Source organism: Phascolarctos cinereus, unplaced genomic scaffold (assembly GCF_003287225.1).
Source record: "Phascolarctos cinereus isolate Bilbo 61053 unplaced genomic scaffold, phaCin_HiC Scaffold_4;HRSCAF=312, whole genome shotgun sequence".
NCBI lineage: Eukaryota > Metazoa > Chordata > Mammalia > Diprotodontia > Phascolarctidae > Phascolarctos > Phascolarctos cinereus.
In genome coordinates, this window is record NW_027555847.1 from 298830514 (window position 1) to 298847917 (window position 17404).

General features: G+C 35.0%; 1 protein-coding gene across 1 annotated transcript in view; it reads right to left on the reverse strand.

The window, feature by feature from the left end:
- The window catches only part of ADGRV1 (adhesion G protein-coupled receptor V1), a 712618-nt gene that overhangs the window by 570925 nt on the left and 124289 nt on the right, over positions 1–17404 (reverse strand). The window contains 5 exon segments of the mRNA XM_078151750.1: positions 2752–3361; positions 4804–4943; positions 6585–6665; positions 10720–10849; positions 15583–15785. Coding sequence (XP_078007876.1) covers positions 2752–3361; positions 4804–4943; positions 6585–6665; positions 10720–10849; positions 15583–15785 — 1164 coding nt within the window.

The window sequence follows — 17404 nt, forward strand, 5'->3', positions numbered from 1 at the left end:
TGATCTGTTGATTAATTTTGCTAAGCTGCTTTTTTTCCTCTGTTTTTAAAAATCTTTTGCTATATGGGATGGCTTCATGGGTAGGGTAGAGGGAGGCATCAAATGTAACACAAAAACAAAAGACAAAAATAAAATCAAATTTAAAAATAAAAAAAGCATTAGTGTTCAGTTATAATTAACATATGAGACAATTCATATGTGTTTTAAATAGAATAGCAGTAATACAGAAGTGTGTTAGGGTCTGTCTATTGTCTTGCTTCTTCTCCATGTTTCCTCATTATGCCTGATGATAGCCCTGTCTTCTGACACTGCTCATCCTGCCCTGCTCCCTGGACCAGATATAAATCAATTAGTCTTCCAGCTTGATTTCATTTATGAACTCTGGTGATTGGCCAGTGCTTTCACACCCAAAAAAAAAAAAAGCAAGGAGCCTGAAATGTCCCTTTATCTCTCCCTCCCTTGAACTCTTTCTGTTCTTATGGACCAGTATTACACAATTTAGGTCTTAATGAACAATCCCTGGTTGTTTCAGAGATAATAGTTTTGGAGTTTTTGTTTTCCCTTCAGCTAAACACTGCCCCCAAGGAAGCAAGGATTATGTCTTACACTGGGAGCATGAATATACAGGCACATTCCCCATAGAACAATGCATGTGTTCTGTTCTCTTTCAGTAGAATACACATGCCTTGGCCCATTGCTAAGAGAGAGCCACCCTCAGAAATCTCTGACTGATCCATTTGTTCCCATAATTGGGGAACTACATCAAAGACATTTGGCCACATAGTCTAGAGGAACTTCCCCCCTGAGTAAGTTATAAAAGCTGTAGAAGGGTTCCCCCTGGCTCTCTTTTAGACAGCCTGAAGCTAGCAGAATTCCAAAGAGAGAAGGATGGAGTGTTTCTATTACTCTTACAGTCTATTGGGGGTTCAGAGGAAGAACGTTCCTCCTTACTCTGTAACAAATCATCTTTGATGCAATCTCCTCTTTCAAGGAGATCAATGGACTAATCAGGGATTGCTGGGATGCCCACATCCTTTGGCAAGGGACCCACATGCATGCCTAGATTTCTAATACTCTATACCCCAAATACACAATTTACTAAAGTTATATATTAGGCTCCTTGAGATTAGGAACTATATCTTATTTACTATTATATCCCCTCAGCTCCTGCCTAGCACACAGTTTTGCAGATAGGTACTCAAAGAATGTTTAACTGAATAGTAAATGCTTAAACAAAGACTTGCATATTCCAGTCTGGTTAATTTCATACTACCTGATTTCTCAAGTACAACCTGAATCCTTAACTTTTCTCTAGGAAAATTTTCTAGAGATTTTATTTTACCTTTATGGCGAACATTTTATCAATACTCAATCACAAAGATCATTATTTTTAGTCATAAAATAAAACAAAAAAGCCTTAAAAAACCTAAATTTTAAAAATTAACAAATAAGGTTTAGATAAACTTTTATTAATTGAAAAGTAAACTTCGAAAATACAGTTTGAATAATGAAACATAAAATACTGATTTTTTTTCTTTTTTTCGAAACATTAGGCGGTACTCACACCCAGCACATCTTGTACCCATGTCTACGTAGATGCACTTGTGTTTTGGTATATCTCTATATGCGTATATGCTGTTGCCTCTCCTCCCACCCCCCACCCCTCACCCCCCACCAATGAATGTAGTAGGTTCCTTAAATGCAGGAACTATTTGAGTTTTACCTTTGTACCCCTGCACCTAGCACAATGCCTGGAAAGTGATAAATACACAGTGATTGACTAATTAAAGTATTTTAAAATGTATTTCCAGGAGGAAAAAAAGCCGCTGCTACAAGAATAATTGCACTCCTTTATTTCAGTTTCTTTGTAATTACAAATTCACCCCAAGATCCCTGAACTAAAAAATACCTCAAGGATTCATATATTCAATTTAGGTGGGCTTTGTGCACATACCAGTTTGACCTATATTACCCTAAAGCAACCAGACTTTACAGTAGTTGGAGACTGGTATTACTTCCTGTTCCACAAATGCATTTATATACATAAATTACTTAATCAATATTTGCAGAATAAATGGCTGAAAACATAATAAAGATTCAGCTACATTCTGGGTAAAATAAACATTTGGTGGTCTGGAACTTAACCATCTTAAACAAAATAGTTTCTATGGAAAAATGCATTTTGAGCTGCAAACTGACTGAAAATTGAACTTCTGAACATTATCCATTAAAAGGTGAGGGCTATATCTATCACCAGTTTTATGAAAATTTTCTACTCTCCTATTTATTTAGGATTTTCTAGATCTCTATCTAAAAGCAGCTCAAGGAGGAACTGGGGGAAAAGCAGAAAGATTCATACGAACTGATGCCTAATAAAATGAACAAAACCAGAACAGGAGATACAAAGATAAAAAATGAAAAAATCATGAAAAGGAAACATATTCCCTGAGTAACTGAAAAATCAGTAACAGTCCAGAAAACAGATAATGAAAAATGCCTCCCTCTGCCAGAGAAGTGAGACTAAAGGAGTACTGCCAGATACAGTCATTATAGTTGTTTTTATTTGAGTTGGGGTTTTTTAATGTATTAAAGGGCAGGCTCAATCTGACGAGGCTGAGAAGAAAAATTTATTTTTTCCCCAAAAGATGGCTATAACATAAAGACCAAAGGCATCAATATAACACATTTAAGTTATTTTGAACTTGTTAGGGTTGAACCACAATGGAAAGTAAAGCAAAAGTCTATACTTACTTGGTCGATCCTGTACTCTTTCTATCAATGTAACGTTGATCAGCTCAATAAACACAGATTCTGACCTTTCTGGTTCATCATCATCCAAAATTGGAATAATAACTGTTGCCTCATTCATGTTAGCTCTAAAAGTAGCAAACCCAGAAACAGGTATATAGTCTCTTCCTCGAGTTGCTCTGGCTAAATTAGGTGGAAAAAAAGGTGGTTTTTCCATATCATCCATTGTTGCATATGTGACCATGACTGTTCCTATAAGACCTTTTAATCGTATTATGGTGAGAGTAACATTCTGGCTTGCTTCTTCAACTCTGATTGGTCTGTTTTCCTCAGAAAAGATGAATATTCCATAAGGGTCATCACTGGCCAAAACTGTTAATGTAGCATTTGTGTGGACTCCCAGGCAGCCATTGGAAACATTTATGATTAAAATGGAAAATGTTTTATCCAGCTCTGGAATTTCATCAGGCAGTATTTCCACAGTTATATTGGCACTTGTCTGCCCTATCTCAAAAGTGACATTGCCGGAAGTGAAGGCAAGGTCTCCAGATACATCAGAGGGAATGTTCCAATGCAAAGTTACTTGAGACAAAGCCCCATGGCTTCTCACAACCTAAAGAATATATAAAAAAAAACCTTCTTATCAAAATGTATATCATAATATGAGTTGCAAAATACAAGTCTTAGAATGATGAAAGTTTTTTCTAATATCAATGTAATGGCAACAAAATAGCAAATTTGAGCTTTCAAATCAAATGTTCTAATTTTTAATTAAGTTAAAGCTTGATATTTTCTTCAATTCTAATACACATTAGAAACAGACTAAATATGGTTAACTCAAGTTACATTTATGATTATCATGGCATCTTTCTTGTCTTATTAATAGATTTTATTTTATTCTGAACTTAACATATACATAAACAAGGACATTTCCACGTATAAAATAAAGCAAACTAAAGAGGATTACACAAAGATTCTTTTTAGAAAAGTATATAATCAAGTCAACATGTTACTTTCAAAGCTGTCCTGTTTTTCTTTCTAAACATTCTTCTGTCTATTTTGTGAATTCTTTCTAGAAAACTGCTTTAATGACACTCTGAGGCAATCATACTTCTAATATTTATTGTATCATATAGCTGTACTTCACTTTAAACAATAAACATAGTCCTGAAAAGTTAGCTTTAAAAAAAATTTCTGTAAATCAAATCATATATCACCTGCCTTCAATTATAAAGTTATAAATATATTTCCAAAGAAACTTGAGGAATAATTAACCTCATTCTTAAGAATGAAATATTTTTTAAGTTACCCATTAAAAGGAACAAAATTGTTTTCATCAAACAAATTAATGCTATTACTACTCAATAGAATACCCAAATACAAACATTTTACAGAAACTTTAACCATGATACTAAAAACTACATTCTCTTTGATAAGCTATAAGGAGATATACAAAATAATAACATACACACAGCACTGTAAGGTTTATACAACACTTTCCCAGTAAGAAGGTACTATATTGCCCAGTTTGCAGATGAGGAAGCTACTACATGGGGAGGTTAGGCTACTTGCATGGAATAACATAGCTAGTAAATGTCACAGCTAAACTCAGGCCATCTGATTCTGCAATATCATGCTCCCTTCTAGGTCTCTTTGGGTATCTGGTCCTTAAAATTTAGTCTATGATTTTATCTGTCCTTTCTTTTGCCATGTACTACACTGGGATATTTATTATGAGTGACCACTTCTAATGAGGTATATGGATATAACAGCTAAGAACACATGGCAATGATTTTGGCTCCTCCTGTGTCATATATAAGCAGAATGGCTTCATTAGACTGTCTAGAGCCATGTTTGTTTAGAGAATAGCAAGACTCCTTTGCATTTATTGCTAAGCACAAAAACAGATGCCAAAGTCCACTAGTGATGATTTTTAAATTATTAATTTGGATCTATAGTGCTACTGTTTTCCAATAGCACCATTAATGAAAACAAATTTGAGAACCAAATATTGTCTAAAATATTACAAAATAAAATGGAATGAAATTTACTTGCCTTTAATGTAACTGAGCTCTGTCCATCTTCGGGTTCAGTTCCACTGACATAAAATGACTCTGGGCTGAACTCAAAAACACCATGAGCATCATCTGAAGCCTCAATGGTTACTATAATTTGGGAGGCTATTCCTAAACTGGCTACATGTACCAGTTTAAAAAAAAAAGTATAATGCTAATTAGCATTTTAGTAATAATGCTAGTATTTTACTTTTATAAAATACTTCAAGCATGTTCCTTATATTACCTTGTTTGATCTTCACAATAACCCTTTCAGGTTCAAGCATCCCCATTTTATAGATGAGGAAACAGACTCAGAAAAATTAAGTGATTTGCCTAAGGTTACATAGCTAGTAAGAGGTGAATGAACAATTTTTAAAAGCTTCACTTTATTTATGCATCTAGTTCTCATTTGCTTGTAAAGAAATGCAAACATGGGGCAGCTAGGTGGCACAGTGGATGCAGCACCAGTCCTGGAGTCAGGAGGACCTGAGTTCAAATCTAGCTCAGACACATAACATTCACCAAATAAAAATAAATAAATGTAAACATGTCATTTTATAACCTTTGCAATATCCATTTTGCAAAAAGGAAGATACAAAGTACATGAAAACATAAAAATAAATATGTAAAATTTTGAGTTTTTTGCTTCATGAAAAAGAAAATTTCTCAGCAGAGAGAATGTGGAAAAGGTCAGACACAATGACTATACTGAGAACATGTATCAATCAAATAGACAAATTCCAAAACAAGATCATCCCTAACTTTTTTCCAATCTAGATGAAGCACTTTCATTATCATCTTCGCAATAATTATATCCTACCATACTAATATTATTATACTATAACACTATATATCTTCTTTCACATTTTCAAATATTTCAGGCCAAAATACCTACTACTTCCCAAAAAATTGCACTCAATTTTTGAGTGGTGTTCAAATAGTTAGCCAGATAAGAGGCATACATGAAAAGGTGACATAGTAAAGATATTGTGTAAAGAACTGCAGGAAGTTGGAAATGTTAAGGAAAAATATGACATATGACTAGAATATACTCCATTATATGAAAAAGGGTCCAGAGTTGTATGGGGTCAGCAAAAATGCTATATGAAAACCCTACATTTGGAAAAAAAACAGGTTTCTAAGGAATAGAAAGTTTTCTCTTTAAAAGAAGAAGCAGAATGAGGATTTTCTCTCACATGATGGAAATATTTTAAATAGAAATCAACCAATCTGTAAGCATTTATTAAGTTTCTACTACATACTAGGCACTGTGCCGGGTTCTAGAAAGAAAACAGAAGTGCTATTCTGAAACAGCTTCAATTTTTAAAATTTATTTTTTAAGAGCAATGATCAACTTAGTAATATATTCTCTTGACTAGGTTCTTTTTAATTTATTTCTTTCACTCATATTGACTATTAATGAAAAACAATGTTTCTCTATGTACAGAAATTATAACAGAGCCCTTAAATTATAAAACATGTTCTCATTTTTATTCACCTTTTCAGGTATCAACATCATACAAAATTATACAGATTTCAAAATTATTTTTTGAATGAAACTTAATTCTAAAGGCCATGTTTCTTATTCTGAGTCATTTATAAACAAATGTAAAATTGAATTCTGAAAATATGAAGGAAAGAAATGATGACAATGGTAATCATTTGTCATGAGCCAATTAAAGTTAGACTCATCAGATTTCAGAACCATACTATTTGGAAGCAGAATTTTACATAGAAAATTATAGCAATAAAGGGGAGAGGATAGACTAAAATGCTTACCACGCTTGTGGATAGTTGGAAGGAAGAACTCCTGGTCCCCATCACCACTCCCACTCCCATCAGTCCTAAAGAGTTCAGCAACTTCAAGAAGAGAGGCACAGAATTGTGCAATTCACATATACATATTTATAGAACAGAGAAGAGATGGAAAGCATTTACTACATGTTCAGTCAAGAGGAGAAGATAGCAATATTCATGAAAAGGCCCCAAACTCTTCATTGAAAGAATAGCTTTATTACAAAGGAAGAACATAATATGCCATTTACAATCCCATAACAGAGGGTGGGGAGGTGGGGGTGGAGGAGTTGCAGCACAAATTTGGTGTCAGGTATGGATGCTGTGGCCAATTCTGCAAACCTTCCTAATTTAAAAAAAAAATTCTTATTTATAGCAAGATAAAAAAGCCCTATCTGATGCAAATTCAATTCTTTTCAGAGAATTCTATATTAGAATTCCCCAGTCACAGGTAAGGAAAGACACTCATACAGTTCCTTAGATGCACAGATTCCATATTTTATACATCACTGACTTGGTCCCTATAGACCAGCACAAAGTGGGGTACTAGCTAGATCTAGAAGATCCACAGCAGAAAGACTGGGGTTATGCAGTTATCCCTTCAACACTGCAACTTTCTGCTTTGTGGTTTCAATATATCATGGGTTGGCATAAGAAATTAAATGGTAATTTTGGGGGACTTTTGTGGAAGCTGCAGACGACACAGAAAGGCCAGCAGACGACACAGAAAAAGTTCTGAAATTCAGAAATGCATAAAATATACATATAGTATTGTATGTCAACCCAAATTTTACAATAAGGTACTGTGAACACCCCATAAAAGAAAAAAGAAAAAATTCAAACTTCTCTGGTACAAAGGGAGGGTCAAAAAAGTTTTTCCAGATCACAGAGGTGCCACACCCCTAAAGGGATAACTGTACTTTCTAATATCTACTCAGCTTATACTCCTGACATTATCCTGTAAAATGCAGACAAAGTACCAGGATCTCCAGAATCTCCCAACTCTTCCACCTCTGCCTCAGTATCACTTCTGCCAGTGACTTGGCCTCGCCTGAAGCTCTTCCTCCAATTGCTGAGTTCCTCCCAAGAACCTCCACTTGTGGAAGTATCTATTCCAGCCCTGCTCTTTTCTAACTTGGCTCAGTTCCTGACTCTTTGAACTCTTTCAGTTTGCTTCTGTCTGGGGACACCCCACTCCCTGCTTTTCATCTTCCTTTTATGGGTTATCTTCCCCCCTCTCCCTGTCAGAAGGTAAACTCTAACCCTAATTTTGAAATTTTCTTTTTTCTTCTATTTATATTCTTAGCAATTAGCACAGTGACTGACACATAGAAAGCACTTAATAAATGCTTTACTTAATCCAATCCAACCAAGGACAGGCAAGGCATGACAGTGGTAGGGGAGGAGGTTAGGTGTGAGCAGGAATATTTCAGTGCACAAAAACCTCTGGTACACGCTAAAAATTTTATAGTGACACATAGATTTGAAGATGGAAGAGACCTCAGAAGTCATAAAGTCCAATTCTCTCATTTTACAATTAAAGAAGCAAAGACTTAGGAGGTTAAGTGACTTTCTCAAGACCATGCAGGTAAACATCAGAAGCAGGATTTGAACCCTGGTCTTCTGATTTCAAAGTAAGAGTTCATTCTTCTCTACCACAAAGAGGTTATAAAATCTGTGACATCCATTTCCTTCTTCCTGATAATGCATTAGACAACAGAAGAAGTAATGTAACTTCACATCCTAGAGTTTGCTTTCTCTCAGGATCCAAAAAAGGGAAATGGCTTACCAGGTAATAGTCCACATAGCTCTTTATTCTCAATTTCATCTGAAGCCAAGACAGCAAATAGTGAACCCTAAGACACCAGTTATCTAACACACTGGAATCTGATTATGAAATAGCCTGCAAGGAGGCAGAATATAGCTTGACAGACTGATCCACAAGGAGCCCTAAGTTCCTTAACAACCAAACAGACCACTCTGTAAGGTAATCTTACTTATAAAGTGGTCCCACTTAATGTCCTATGCAATATATACGTGTGTGTGTGTGTGTGTGTGTATATGCAATTGCAAAGATATGTCAATTGCAAAGATATTTTTTCTTCAAATTCAATCATAATTGCATTACCGAAGATAAAAAAGCTTTGTTATTGTTGCCCCATTCACCCTTGTACAAAGCCATAAGCCTCTTCTTATATGCAAGTTCTTATACTGAAAAGGTAGTTTTTTGTTTGTCTAAATGCTCACAGAGATAGTAAATAGGGTACTTTTACTATATGTTATCATGCTTTGAATTTTTTAAAGAGGTAGATAAACCAAAGGTGCTGTCAGTATCATTATTACAAATAGACAACGTTCTTTTTTCTGGCTTTATTATGTAAGAGTTTAAGTGCTTTGGGTTATTAATAGGAGATAATTTAACAAATACCATAGCAAGTACTAGCCTGGCAATCATCTGTATTTCTTACTATCTTAGAACCAGCTTAAGTATAGAAATATTCATCACCAGAAAGGTGACCTATGGGTGACGCTTCTTTTTTTTCAACCACAGTAAATTCATGCAGACTATCCACAAAGGCAGAGAGAGGCTGCAATTTAATTCAGTAGAGAGTGTATCATGGATTCCTGAATTAAGCATAGTACATCCACTACCCTTAAATGTCTTTTTTTAAATGAAAACTTTACCAGAAAAATAACCAAATGAAATAGTGAAAAAGAACCACTTGAACAAAGGCAATGTAGATCTTTTACATATTGCTCGTTAGAGCCATAACTAGCAATTTTTGTGGCCACGTAAATGCCGCTAAAAGTTCCCAAAAGAAGAATTTAAGGTGTGGGGGGTAAACACTATCTGAGCTTCTTATTTTAACTAACTATTCTTGCTAAGCAGATGCTAATCTTAGTTACTGCTTGGCTGCTGCAGTAATTTCTTGCAGTATCCTCTAAATATTTGTTCCTTGAGGCAAAGTCCCATTTGCCCTTTCCTAGTTGCGGCTCTTCTGCTTTTCAGACTGGCCACCTGTCATTTATTTACTGTATACAAACTACTCAGAATTGCTGCTGCCATTCCCCTTACTTTTAATTGTTGCTATGTCTTCCTTCCCTTACAGGGCATCAGGAATACTACGAGGAAATTCTCCTTAAGGAAAGAACAGTATATTTTCCCCCACTTTCCTGCTTTTTTATGAGTACAAACTCATGAACATGTTTTTATCTTCCCAACATGCTGCTTTTACTTGAAATGAGGTCAACTATAATATTAATCTTATTTTCTGTTTAGGCGATTTTTCTACCATGACCTAATTTTCAACAAAATCATAATTTCACCACTTCCATATATACACATGTCTGAGGAGAAAGGCAAACAAAAGTTGCTACCCAGTAGCATCTTTTAAGTGTGTATATGGACATAGGCTGTGCTATTCCACAAATCATGCAAGGAGTTATTGTGAAAGTGACAATAAAATTCGGAAGTTCTAATGTCATCAAGAAACTGCTTGTGAATTTGGGCATCTCCTTGTGCATATTTCTAGTCCTGTTCCCTAGTAGGATGAATGATGTGGTGACCAGGTGAAAAAAAGTTTGTAAGCTAGGTTTGAAGCTGATGTTATGAATTATATCCAGAATCTGCTGTCTCTTAGTGACATTACACTTTTACATTCTAGAAAGACATTTTCCTCAGGTCAGCAGTGACATAAAAGTAGCTAGAACAATAGCTAATGGACTCCTAGTATAATGTATTCAAAAAAGATTTTTCAACCCGAAGCATTCTATTTTCTCAACACAAATATAAACATCATAAACAATGATTGGTCCATTTGTTAATATACAACAATGTTTAAAAGTAGTTTTTAATTCTAAATTTAGAATTTAGATAGCTAGATGGTTTTAGGTAGCAAGATAAATTATACAATAGATATTTTAATCCAAATTTCTTAAATCATTCTTCAGTAAATCCAGGATCTAGACTTTTTTCAAAGACAAATGAATTCACCAAAGATTCTTAAAGAAATATATCTGTGTTTAATTTAAAATAATTAACCACTTTAATAAGATTTACATATTACCTTTATGGCCTGAGGATAAATGTTAAAAAAAACTTTTGATGTCTAATCCTTACCTCCTCCCTCTGAGTTTAACAACTCAACTTTAAAAGATTTCTCCAATTCAGGAATAGAATTATCCATGAGGTTAACAGTAATGTATTTGTATCTTTCCCCTAGCTGAAATTCTAAGGTGCCTGCGGTATCCTGAAATAAAAACGTAAAAGCAAAAAACGTACATAAATATCCTTTGGCTTATATTCATTTCCTTTATGTTTTTGAACAAAGGAGAAATTTTGCTATTCCTAAAATTACTATTGATGCTGCAACATATGTACTTAAAATGTGAGAAGTAAAATGGAAGGTGTATAAAATAAGGATAACTAGAGCTCAGCACAAATTTTAAATGAATGTCCTCTGGCCAAGTCAGGGTGTTCTCTTATGTTCTCTTATCTACAAGAGAATGTTCAAAATCACAAAGGAATATCCAACAAGAGACTTCCATAAGCCGCTAAATAATTAAAGTTATGGACTACAAGACATTCTCTTCACCAAAGATATCTGGAAATAAGGCATTTAGAAACACATTCACTCAGCATTTGGTTATATTATTAATGACATTTTTATTGTGTGAATCTTTTCAAGAAAAAAAGAGCAATATATTTTGTTTGTAATCATCCCATGACTCCATCTACCATGGATATTCATTTATAGAAGGGGTTACTATACTTCAGAGTATTATACTCATTATGAGCAAAATAGGGAAGAACGCTAAATCTCTGTTCAAAAATCTTAATGATACAGTTTGGACTTGACCCTTTCTTAATCAGCTAATTGACTCAGCTCACTCCACTCTGTATCTGCTGCTCTGCCTGGTTTCAATTCCATGGAACAAGATGCCCCCTGATGTCCCATTTCCCTCATCTTCTGCCTTCTTTTGTATGTTATCTCTCCCATTAGATTGTAAGCATTGAGGGTGGGGACTGTCTTTTTATTAATTGTATCCCCAGTGCTTAGCACAGTGCCTGGTACATAGTAGGCACTAATTAATGTTGATTGGATTAGATTGTAAATAACAAAGTAAAAGATTATTTAAGGAGCAAATAGCCATGTTATTATTTCTTTTTCTCCTAGTATCAAGTTTAAAGATCACTTACAAATAATTCAAGGTTAACAAAATGGGATTCTGGAACTAACAGTATAAAAACTAATAGTATGAAATTAAGGAGCACATTATTGACATATGATATATAATTACACAAAGCTACATATAATAAGTGATTTGAAATCACTGAAATAGTTCATGATCATGGTAACAGCTAACAAATGCATGCTGAGGATCAACATGAAAGGCTAGGCAACATTTTTTTCATGTTGTGCCAGTTTTTGAAGAAGCAGTGGTATAACACATAGAAATGGAAGGCCACATATTGCTTAGAAAATCACAAACTAAACTTAAATAAAATGAAAAGGTTAAAATAAATGACCAACAAAACAAAACAAGTAAAGCTATCAATGACTTTTGAAAAAGCAAAAGAAAACAGTTAAAGTTATAGGCCATTAATATTATTTAACACTAATTACAAGATTTTGCAGAAGTCTTCTTGTAAGTCCTAGAAGAATAGCATAGGAAATGATATACAATCAATCAATGAACAAGCATTTATTAAGTACATTTTATATTCCAGGTACTATACTAAGCAAGGTACTATCCTAAGAAAGGAAGAAATACAAAATAATCCTTGGCCTCAAGAAGCTTAATGGAGGAAACAACAATGTGTAAATAAATCCAGATGGACAAGAAATACCAAGTAAAAAGAAGATAGGGGTAGACTCAAATGGACGAGGGACTGATAAAAGCTTCCAAAGAAGGTGGTATTTGAACTGAGTCTTGAACAAAGTCAAGGATTCAAAGAGGCAGAGAATGAAGAGGAAGAGAAGGAAATATAAGAACATTAAAGATGTCACATTAATAGACAAGACAATGAGAAATCTAGGCATTTACTTTGGAGGGAAGAAAATTTTACAATACTTCAAAATTAGAACAAAGTTATAAAGAAATTAAATATGTAAAAGAATTCAGGATTACTAAGAAACAGGGTTAAGATTGATCAAGCAGTTACTATTGCCAGTTTTCTTATACTTTAATTAGTCTGCATTAGCAAGGTGTGTGTAGTTAGCTGATGGGAGCTGCTGTCATGACCTTTTGAAACAACAGGATACACAGAATAAGAAGGCAGCTCTGTCAGTGGAGCAAAGAGGCCTAGGCATGATCAGTGTATAATAGTTTTATATTAATATTTTCCTATTTCCTTTTTAGTAAGGGCCAAAGTGATGACAACTGAGAAGCAGCTTCAAATTTCTCCTCCCCAAGTAAAATAAATGGTGTCAAGGAAGTGCTTTGTTGAAGAAAAAAAAAATTCAAAAGGACAGGGTGGTTAGTCTTTGTGTTAATCAAGGTTCTAAAGCCTTTCCAAGTTGTTTGTCTTTATAATGTCCTTATAGTATAATTGTTCTCCTGGTTCTGCTCACTTCATTCTGAGTTGGGTTCATGAGTGTTCCTAGCTACCAATGATGAAGCATGCTACGCACCTCCTGACAGAGAGGTGATGGGAGCCAGGGCATAGAACTGGACATGGTCGATGTGGGAACTTGTTTTACCTGACAATGCATGTTTGCTTCAGGGTGTTGTTGTTACATTGCTGCTGCTACTGTTGCTGCTGTTGTTTTTTTATAATGAGAATGGGGTAAATGGGAGAGAAAATAAATTATAGTTTATTGAAAATCATTATATTAATTTTAAAAATAAAGGAGAGGTGGAGAAGATGATCGAGTAGGGCACAAAGATCAAAGAACTAAAAAGAAAACCTGGGAAGAATAATAAAGTAGATAACATATAAATTGATGGTTTTAAAAAAGGAGAACTTTAAGAAAATATTGAAGAGGCTCCAGGAAATAAAGAAATTGGAAGAAAAGATAAATGTCACTTAGAATATCTCCCACAATAAATTGTTGTTTCAACCACCTTGAGTTCCTGGGTTGGAGAGAACACCTAACCAAAAGAAGGATGTGGGGAAGTGAAGACAAAGAAAGTTTCTGAATGTTCAACAGCAAAAGATTTGGAACCAGTTATACACAATTCCAAGAAAAAACAGACAAGCAAAATGTATAAAGAAAGATCTTTTGGGGTCTCAACAGAAGAAGAAAAAAAAAGAAAACTATGACTGACACTTGTATAGTCTTATGACTTACAAAGCATTCTCCATACACTGTCTCATTTGATCCTCACAACAACCCTGTGAAGAATGTAGTATTAGAAGTATTTTCCTCTTTTCAGAGATGAGGAAACTGATGCTCAGAAAGTGATTTGCCCAGGAACACACAGCTAATAAATTGTTAGAAATATGATTAAAACAAGGATCCTTCTTGGTTCCAAGCCTGAGTGCTCTTTCCACAAAATATCTGAAGAAACTACTGGATGGAGGAGAGAAGAGGAAAAAGATAGTGACACAACGCTGTGGCTAATGATATCTCCCACATACTTGTTTTGCAGGGCCAGTAAGTAGGGTTAGTATACTCCTTGCTCTCCACTACCACCAATTCAGTGCTTGGCCATCCTAAACTTTTCCTCCCCCACAGTTTATATACTCTTTTTGTTCCAGCTCTCTCCAATCCTTGATGCTATCACCCACCAAGTTCCCTAACTTCCCCAAAGATTTTAAGACCTGATTCATGGTCTTCATCACCCACTTTCTTGCTGTCACCTTTGTCAGTTTCAGTACTCATGTTACAACTTCTCTAGCATCCTGACCACAGAACCTCCTCAAACCAACTACTTCCTTCTCCATTCTTAATTCAGCAACACAGTGGTAGATTCAAAATTCACCTTTACCCATGACATAAAACTATACCAACTCCAAAATCCCAAACTTAGAAATTCATGTCTCACACAATTTTTTATGCTTTCAAATCTTCAACTCCTCCACTCACACTAAAACTGCTTTTGTCTCATCATTTTTCTGCTACTTATTTGGACTAATACTTATTTTTCCCAATTCTTCTCCCCAACTTAATTAGAACGAACTAACTCTTTAATGATTCACTAATCGACATGCAAAAGTCCCTATACCTTCCCACTATCTCCTCCACGTTCCAACATTCTTGACTATGTGTGTAGAATTTTGTAAAATTAATGTTATTAGTTGGTTTTGCTGAACTGCTTCTACCTACCAGTTTCTTTTAAAACAAAGGAAAGATTTTTAGGTAGAAGAGGGGGAAGGATATATTTGAAATGAATGTGATGTCAAAACTAAAGGCAGTAATAAATGTTTTTAAAGAAGAAATATCAAAAATGCTAAGCATAAAAATGTGCAATGAAGCAAAATTAACAGGCTAGAAGGAATAAATATATTACAGAAAAGAAGGAAAAATAATTTCAGGAAAGTCAATGAAAAGTACAAAGTACTAGATTTATCAGAAATTAATATAAAATTTGTGGGTGTTAATGTTGCAGATTTTGTTTGGTGGTCGGGAACAAATTATTAATATGTATCCTATGAAAACACCTTTTATGACTATATCACAGTAACTTAAATGAGAATGTAAATGCAAGTACCTTTATAAACATAAAGCACTTTGTCTTTATAATGTAGTTGTTATAGTATAATTGTTTTCTAGCTCAATGCTTCTCACTTCATTTTGTATCAGCTCATATGTGTGCTCCTCATTCCTCGCTACCAATGTTTTAAAGAATATTTAGTTAAATTTCATTATTTTAGTATTATTTAATATTATTTTTATTAATTGACATTATTTAAGTGGCATTTTGTACACTGTTATTCAAAAGTACTTTAATCTACCCCCCCAAAAAAAAAAAGAAACAAAAACAAGCACAAGGCTGAGGGTGCTTTGCGTTCTATTTGACATCCCCATCTACTTACCTGATAATCGTCGGGACTAAATGCTGTCAATGAAACTGTTCTGTATTCCACCATCACCTTTCCCAGAAGACCTTGTGCACGAACTACCAACAAATTAACTTCTCCATCTTCCTCCTTCACGGTCATGTGTGGGATACTAGTTGCAGGCAGAGTCATCTTATCATCAGGCTGAGGAGGCATTCCCACAGAGAACTGAAGTAAGCCTAACAAATACAAAAACACCATCACTTACAGCCTCACAAATGTCACATTACATAAATTTCATTATTCATTTTAAATGAATACCTGTGTTTTCATCCATTAGCTAAATGAAAAGTGTTTGGAGCAGGTAAATGGTACAATGGTTAGAGCATTGGATCAGGAGTCAGGAAGACTTCAATTCAAATCTTCAGACACTTACTAGTTGTATGACTCACAGCAAGTCGCTTAACTGCTTCTAGCCTCAGTTTCCCTATCTATAAAATAAAGATAATAATAGCACTACCTTACAGCATTGTTATGGGGATAAAATGAGATATTTGTAAGGTGCTTTAAAAACATTAAAGCACTATATAAATGTTAGCTACTACTACTACCAGCACCACTACCACAACCACTACTACTACTACTACTACTTCTACTTCTATCACCATAACCACCACTACTACCATCACCATACTATTATTATTATTACTACTCCTACTACTACAACCACTATTATTACCATTACTACTATTATTATTATTACTAAACGATGAGGGCAGCTGGGTGGCACAGTGGATAGAACGCTAGTCCTAGAGTCAGAAGACCTGAGTTCAAATCTGGCCTCAGACACTTACTAGCTAGCTGTGTGACCCTGGTCAAGTCACTTAACCCTGTTTACCTCAGTTCCTGATCTGTAAAAAGAGCAGGAGAAGGAAATGGCAAACCACTCCAGTATCTTTGCTAAGAAAACTCCAAATAGAGTCACAAAGAGTTGGACATGACTGAAAAATGACTGAACAAAACAACAACAGCAACAACTACTACTACTACCACAACCACTACTACTTTTTAGTCATTTTTCAGTCACATCAGACTCTTTGTGACCCCATTTGGGGTTTTCTTGGCAAAGATACTAGAGTGGTTTTCCATTTCCTTCTCCAGCTCATTTTACAGATGAGGAAACTGAGGCAAATGGGATTAAGTGACTTGCCCAGGGTCACACAGCTAGTGTCTGACACCAGATTTGAACTCAGGAAGATGAGTCTTCCTAACTCCAGAACGAATTCTCTATCCAGTGGGTCACCTATGTGCCCCACTACTACTACTACCAGTACTATCAGTACTACTACCATCACTACTCTACCACCACTACTATTTCTACCACCACCACTACTACTTACTACTACTACCACTACCACTACCACCACTACTACTAGTACTAGTACCATTACTATACTACTACTACTACTACTACTACTACTACTACTACTACTACTACTACTACTACTACTACTACTACTACTACTACTGTTACAACTATCATTAAAAGGCTATCTCATACAAGAAGAATTAGACTTGTTTTACTTGACCCCAGAGGGCAGAACCAGGAGCAATGAGTAAAAGTTTCAAAGAAGAAAATTTAGCTTTCATATGAAGTCAAATTCCTAATAAACACAGCTATCTACCAGTGGAATGGGCTGCCTCAGGAAGTAATGTGATCCTCTTTACTTGAGGTCTTTAAGCAAAGGCTGAATACACATGCTTAGGTATGTTGTAGGCAGGGATGTGCTGGAGCCAGCTCAATGAGGCTTAGTGAAACAACTGTTAAATTTTCAATGTGAGCATTTATACCTTGGAA